At 40.3% G+C, this 7,491-nt stretch overlaps 1 protein-coding gene and 1 long non-coding RNA gene across 5 annotated transcripts in view; both read left to right on the top strand.

Annotated features, from left to right (window-relative positions):
* The window catches only part of atp6v0a1b (ATPase H+ transporting V0 subunit a1b), a 24,805-nt gene extending 21,584 nt beyond the window's left edge, over positions 1-3,221 (top strand). For all 4 annotated transcript variants that reach the window (XM_024298123.2, XM_036216999.1, XM_024298124.2 and 1 more), the window contains one exon: positions 2,404-3,221. In XM_024298123.2, the coding sequence (XP_024153891.1) occupies positions 2,404-2,497 (94 nt within the window). In that variant the 3' untranslated portion in view covers positions 2,498-3,221. The remainder of the gene's footprint in view (positions 1-2,403) is intronic.
* Positions 3,222-6,006: 2,785 nt separating this feature from the next.
* LOC118600157 lies at positions 6,007-6,759 on the top strand. Its single transcript, XR_004949719.1, has 2 exons — positions 6,007-6,142; positions 6,272-6,759. It is a non-coding gene; the product is annotated as an uncharacterized LOC118600157 (long non-coding RNA).
* The last annotated feature ends 732 nt before the right edge of the window (positions 6,760-7,491 follow it).

Here is a 7,491-nt window from a genome sequence, read left to right on the forward strand (position 1 = left end):
ATAACTTTTTCAAAATAAAAGCTGCTCTGTACCAAACAGGATCATCTCAGTGCAGCTCTGAACAGCTAGTACCCAATGTTGTGCTGCATAAGATAATCTGTGCTTATAACTCATAAAAGATCAAACTTTTTACCAAAGTTTTTCTTTCCATATAAAATCTGTTCATTCTGGAGGTAGAGTTGATCAAACAAGACGTCTTCAGGTCAACAGGATGTAAAAACCTACATAGTTTATCATCTATGTGAACCTCAGACATCAATTTATACATTTAACTAATCTAAAATTGATAAATGATAATTAAGTAATCCTTGCTATTTTATTTTTCTTTTATTGTTTTTTTGTTCTTTTTCTCCTCTTTGTCCTCAGCAGTCTTACACTGCTGGGTTTTGTTATTTTAGTTTGGGGTTGGATCTGGATAGTCTTAGTTTTCAGGCTTTGTTTATTTGTTTTCTTTAGTTAGTGTCAGTTAGACAGTCATTATCAGGAGCTGCTGACTCTGACAGTCGACATGTCTGGATCAGCAGTCTCCATGACTTATTTTATGTTTGGATCCACAATGGAGAGATAAAAGATCCACATGTGGATCTGGAGCTGCAGGTTACAGACTCCTGTTCTAGGCTTTTCATTGGAAGTGGTTGCTTGGAACGTGCATTATTGAGGCTGGTGTGAACCCACCATTAGGTTTTCTGGTGTCAGTGTAGATGCAGTGGTATGTAAAGTTGTTTTTCAGAAAACACTTGGACGGCGGAGGATGAGCCCACGTTAATGCAGGCTTAATTCAACTTCTGATCTTTTCTTTTGGTCTGTGCATTTTGCCTGTTAGCTCGGCTGAAGCGTTTCCATGGTCCAGAACCACCAGTATGGGTTCTGTGGGTTTGTCTTCAGGTTCTGTGTTTATACAGAACTGTACTGGTGTGTTGTAAAAAGCCTTTGCTGTACATGTCTGGTGAGCACAGATGCAGTCTTTGATGCAGTAAAGGCACAAATCCTTAACACACTGTAACTTTTCAACCGTTAACACAATCATTCCAGTAGATTCTGTTCTTGAATTATCGTGTTAACAGTTGAAAAGTTAGAGTAAATCAAAGAATATAAACACTGGAGCTCTGCTGTTAAAGGGTTAACCTCAGGTGGATCTGGTGGTGGAGTTGGACAGGTGTCTTTCTGTCTGGATGTGAGGACTCTAATAAAGCACCATAGTGTGACTGCAACAGTTCTGTGCTAAAGTTAAAGGTGCAGAGGAGGATTTTTCACAGAGCTGAGTAAATGGAAACAGTTTGGTCCAGAGCAGGAGGCAGTCGTGCCTGACTCCTCGGTTTCACACTCACACTGCAGATGAGGAGGTGTTTGCTCGGTACACAGCTTTCTCACCTCCCCAGCAGATGAGAGGATCCCGTCTGTCTTTCCTCTTTGTGAGCGTTGCACTCTCCGGCACGCCAAATATTTACCACCACCAGGAGACATTCCCGGCACTCCTCCTAGCTGCCGGAGACCCGCGACAGCTCTAATGTAAGATCAATTCCTCTGGCTGCAGAACACATGCAGTGAGATTACACTGAGGTGCAGAGTGGGGTTAACCACGTTTCCTCTGATTTGCTGTGTGTACATGCTCAGCCACCATGACACGTTAACCTACAGCCAGGAATTCAACCACAAGCTAACCACCATCGTCTCTACCTGCAGAGATGCAGCTCTCTGTGTGTTTGTGCTGCTTCTATTCAGTCACATGATGGCGTGAATGTGTTTGACCGATAAACTGCATTACAGGCTCCTCCTCTGTGTTTCTTCATGTCAGAGGATCTTGACGTTTGTTTATCTTCTAGTTCTCCTGCATTGCCTCCATCCAGGCTCCTGTATAGGGGAGGCTGTTTTAGGGGGGGGGGTGTGCTCATTTCAATAGAACTCTCTCTAACGTCTACAAAAACAAAATAATTTTGGTTTTTAATCTGTATTTCCTTATCAAGGGTCTTAAGTGGCTGAATGATCATAGGAGTCATGTTGGGTCTCTAAAACAGGGGTCATCAAACGTTTCTAATGAGGGCCACATAACTGTTTTCTTCTCTGATGGGGGTCGGGGTCGGTTTGTACAGAAAAAGTGCAACAATCACAACCTAAATGTAAACATTTATAGTTTTCCAGAAAGACACACATAGCCACATTTAAAATAATTAATTTATGTAATCTCCATAGAAAAAAAATAATATCTACACATTTTGTGAACTAGATATAAAGCATTACCTGTGATAATGCTAGTGTGAAAGCTGCAAGCTGAATTTGGTCACTGAAGTGCTAGTGCTGATAGCTGAAGACATTTTGATTCCTGGAAAGGCTGGTATGGAGATGCTGGATATGTTGACAAATGTGCTTCATTGCTTTGTTGTTTCCTGTCTTGAATTCTTTCAGGGTGGAATTCCAGAACAAGTTCTACACGGGTCAGGGCTTCAAGTTTGTGCCCTTCTCCTTCGAGAGCATCCTGGATGGCCGGTTTGACGAATGATTACGCCCTACTAAAGAGTCTCCAGCCTTCCCTCTGTTCCTCTGTGGAGATGTTAGTGTGCATGAGCCCTGGTGCACCTCTGTGTCGCCCTCTAGTGGCTGTTTTAAAAGGTTCTGCATGAGCTGATTTTCTTTGGGCCAGCTCACCACTGCTGCTGTATTTTTTTCCTTAAGTGATGTGAGATTTTTCTCTGCATTTCCTGAAACATGAACATATGTGACTTCCACTATAAGACATGCCATTTAATTGACAAGAATTTGTCCTAAAGAGCAAATCATCTCTCAGTTTACTTCCTGGGTGTTTGCTCATCTGAACAACACCAGAGAAGGTTTGAGTGGATAAACTGCAACAAGGACTCAAAAATAAATCTTCACATTTCCACTGGAGGTTGATATGTGTATTAGTCTCAAAGAAGAGCTTCATGACAACGGGTGTTGTTATTGTTTCAGTGTGCACTGTGTGTGTGGTGGTGAACTGGTCAAAACTGAAAACCAAGTTGGAACAGCTCAGATGTTTCCAGGTCTTTAATGTTGGCTAAAAAGCCTTCTCCCTTTGGGTTCACTCACACAATCATATCATGTAATTGGGACTGTGTTTTACCAAATAAAAGTAAATGTTTAGTTCCAAATTCTATTTATTAAACTTGTGAAGAAGCCCCTACAGAGAGCAGTTTGAAGACAGTGAGTGTAATGTAATGTGTTGTGCAATAAACCTAGAGATTCATTTTTGTGTATTGTTTGATCTGTTGTCCTTTTCAGGAGTTGAAACAACTTTTCTGACTTGAGTTAACTTCACAATAACTCTGTTGCTGTGATCCAGGTTATGCACTGGTAGAACATTTGAAGATTGCAATAACAAATAAGAAAAATAAAAGTATTAAACAGAAGATCTGCACTAAAACACTGTTGGATGACAATACAGCATTCTTAAGATATACCTTTTTAGTTTGTTCTAAGTTTTGATTTTCAGTGAAAACATTTGCTGTTCAAACCACATTAGTTGTGAAAACTAGCATGGCTCTGATGTTTTGAATAGTTGCTGAATCACAAGCATCTTTTACCTTCGGTTTCTGATCACAGACACGACTGACGCTAAAACTTTCAGACCAGAATCATTCTGACTTGTTTCAAGTTTCTCACTCTGTCACAGTTGTACCATCACTGAAGGGCTGCTCCGGTCAGTGGAGCAAGAAATATCCGTCAGAGAAAAACAAACAGACATAAAAATACAATTTGAAGAAAATCATGGCACCTGAGATTAACCCCAATCGTGACCCTGATTTTCAGCAGAGTTCTGACCTGCAGACAACTTGACCTCAGCTTATTCAGCATCACTTAACAGCTGCAGAAGGACCCTGACGAACTCTGTCTGCAGACATTACAGCACAGAGAACTTATAAACCGCGTTTATAGTCCTCGTCTGGTACCACATCCGGTACCGTGTCCCGAGGGTTGTGGACCCTTGATTTTATGAACAGCCAGCATGTCAAGTTGGAAACGAGTTGGGGACGCTGTTTGTGGATGTTGGCCTGGGATAGGCTCCAGCAACCTCTTGATCCTGACAGGGATAAAGAAAATGAGACCAGAAAAATGTTTTGACAGATTTTAAATCATATTTATAAAAAATTCAAGTAAAGGAACGGTAATAATGAAGTAAGAAGAGAAAATGATACAAATTAAACTGCAAAAACCCACTTAGATTTGCAAAAAAAAAAAGTGGTAAATTCAAATAAAAAAAGCAGCCTATTTAAGTGTCTGGTCTTCAGTTATACATTGTCAGGTTATACATTGTATGTTACATCACTGGTTTGGGCTCCTGTGGTTTTGTCATGTTTGAGCTTATTTAGTAAATGTTTAAGTTTCTGCCAACAAGTCTCGTCTCTATGCAAGTTTTTTGATTCCATCAGACTCTGAATTTTTTTTCCCATGAAATTTTATTCTTAATTTTTTTAACCCTTGCTTTTTAAACAGCAAAATTTTATCCTCCCAAAAATATTTTCTATCTTAAAAAAATATGTGTTTTTAATTTCAAGACTTAAAATTTCGATGGGTCAGAAATTCAACATAAAAAAAATTCAGAGTGAAAAACTTTGCCCAAACAGTCTTGAGCTGTGTCTGAATTCCTTCCGATGCTGCGGCCTTCGCGGTCATCGACGGCCGGGTCCTTCATAGAGCGGGAAGATCCTATGTTAAGGGGTTTAAATTTGGACGGTCTAGCCTTGTTTTGTTATTCTTTTTCATCATTTAATTGAACAAAATACAAGTTGGTGTAGCTTTGCTGGCTAATTTTCTGTAGCTCAGCCACCGCGCGTTGAGCGTGTGAAGCGCGAAGCTGCAAATGTTTCTGAGTTATTTGATTCAACGTTTACTTTTGGAGGAGTTGGAGCAGATCCTTCGATCCATCGCCGTCGCAGGAACTTGGTATTATCCCGGCTGAGAGAAAACCAAATGCAGGTACAGTTTACAAACGCTCTTAAAAGATAAAGAAAGAAAAAAAGCCTCAAACTCATATTATTCTGGTTTGTACTCTTGCCCTCTAGAGGGAGCCAGAGACATGTAAATCTATTTGGATTACTAACAAAGGCTTGTTTAACCCTTTGTATTACTTAATTTCTGTTTATTTATGGTTTGTTTACTAAATATTGTCATTTAAATTATCCAGGTAAATAATGTTAATGATTATTAGGTTGGGGTGCACGGTGGCGCAAGTGGTTAGCGCTCTCGCCTCACAGCGAGAAGCCCCCTGTTCGACTCCCGGCTGGGACCTTTCTGTGTAGAGTTTGCATGTTCTCCCCGTGCATGCGTGGGTTTTCACCGGGGACTCCGGCTTCCTCCCACCGTCCAAAAACATGCTTCATAGGTTGATTGGTGACTCTAAATTGTCCCTAGGTGTGAATGTGAGAGTGAATGTGTGTGTGATTGAGGCCCTGCGACAGACTGGAGACCTGTCCAGGGTGTACCCCGCCTTCGCCAATCAGTAGCCGGGTTAGGCTCCGGCACCCCGCGACCCCGAAAGGGACAAAGCGGTCAAGAAAATGGTGGATGGATTATTAGGTTGTTTACTTCTCAGTATACCATAACAATATTATCTGTATTTTGTTTCTTTGCAGACAACACACACACACAACCACAGACAACCATAGACAACCATATACGCAGATGTTTACACCGGATTCTGAAACCATGTATCCATTCAACTCCTGAAATTAAAAGTTTACTGGAAACTGGATTCTCCGTGCCCTTCCCTCTGACCGGAGCTCTGTGGAAAGAAGCTCTAAGACCAGCATTCCCCTCTAGAGTGTTCATACTCTCTCACACATATACATGTTAGCTTTAGCTAGTTTCATTTATTTTATTTACTTGGCAACTGCATTACAGGTTGTAAAATATACAATTACTGAATGTGTGGGTTTGTAGATTATTCAAGTTGTATTTCACAAGTTATAGCAGTGTATAAGTACCTACCTTTTTCTGAGCATAAGAAGATTGTAAAAAAACTAACTAAGGCCCCAGAGGATGATGTGGAGGTGACGATGAGGAGGAAGCTGGTTTGAAGGTCACCAGTGGTGCTCTCTGGCAGGACCAACTACCTGCTGAGGTTTCTGCCCTGGGGGAGGTACCACCTGACCTTGATTACTTTTAACAGGTAATTAATGAATCAAGTAATTTTTAATTATTCAATAATTCAATCATTTAATTCATTGAGTTTTTGTTAAAATGTTCTAGGACAGTGCATGCATTATCTTATATTTATGGATCATTTTTGGTTATGCAGCATCCGTCCACAGCCAATCCTGTAAACCCTGAAGATGGACGATGCAGTCTACAGTGAAGATGATCCTGAAACTCTGCAGACCATCCTGCAAGATGTTCCAGTCACCACCCAGAAAGTTCTATCCCTGCGTCTCAGTTGAAGCATCTCATCCATGTCGTCCATCTTTGTAAATAGTGTTACAATGAATGACGATTACTGTGTTGGATTTATACCTTTATTTATATTTAAAAAACAAACATTTTAATGAATCAAATATAAACTTCATTTATTCTCAGAAATCAAATGTGGTTATTTGTTGGCATTTCTTTCCAGGAGACTATAAAGTTGGTCAAAAGTCTCCCTCCTCTCTCGTGCGCTCTGCTCTTCTGCCTCATGTCCTCTCTGATCAGGTCTAGAAGCTCATCAATAGTCGCGTTTCCATTAACTCTGAAATTTTGCAAATTGGAATTTTGATACATTCTCCTAATGGAAACCACAATTCTGAGAAATAAAAACAAAAACGTTTTTGCCCTTAGAGGGGGTGGTATTTGGGGAGTTACGAAACAGACATTTTTCTCAAAACTGTAATTGAAACACTTTTCAAAATAAATGCGCCTCTTTGTATGAAGTGTCTGTCATGAGCGCAGCACAGCGGGCGGCAGGAGAGATCCAACAGCTTCACAGCTCTTTATAAGTTGAGTGTCATATGGAATCGTGCAGCTCCTCCATAAAACAATAACCAAGATTTCCTCATCGCTTCATCTGCAGCTACTCTTCTGCAGCTTGGAGCCTAAAGATGCGGAAGTCTCGTTTGAGGAAAAGCACGAGTGCAGGGACAGAAACTTGAATGGATCTCGTCGTGTTTTTAAACAAAAAAAGGTCCAGCAGCTTACTTGTTAGAAAGGTTATTCATTTAAAAACCGCTGAACAGGTTTCACACGCGCACCTGAGACTGTCAATAGACTCTGCGCGGCACACACTCTCCAGACAGAGCTGTGATGTCACTGCAATCTCTTTTTTTAGTGAATCAAATAATAATAATAAAAAAGAAAAGATCTCATTCATTGTCATGTTTTAATTACCTTTTGTGTGAGTTGGTTTGTGATTTATCGCAAAATGATGATTTAATGGAAACAGTGTCATTTGGAAAGTGTATTTGGTAACGCTTTATATTAAGGTGTGCTTGTTAAGTATTAATAAGATATTAATAAGCATTAGTAAAATGCTTATAATTTGCTTAT

The sequence above is a fragment of the Oryzias melastigma genome, linkage group LG19, assembly GCF_002922805.2.
Source record: "Oryzias melastigma strain HK-1 linkage group LG19, ASM292280v2, whole genome shotgun sequence".
Taxonomy (NCBI): domain Eukaryota; kingdom Metazoa; phylum Chordata; class Actinopteri; order Beloniformes; family Adrianichthyidae; genus Oryzias; species Oryzias melastigma.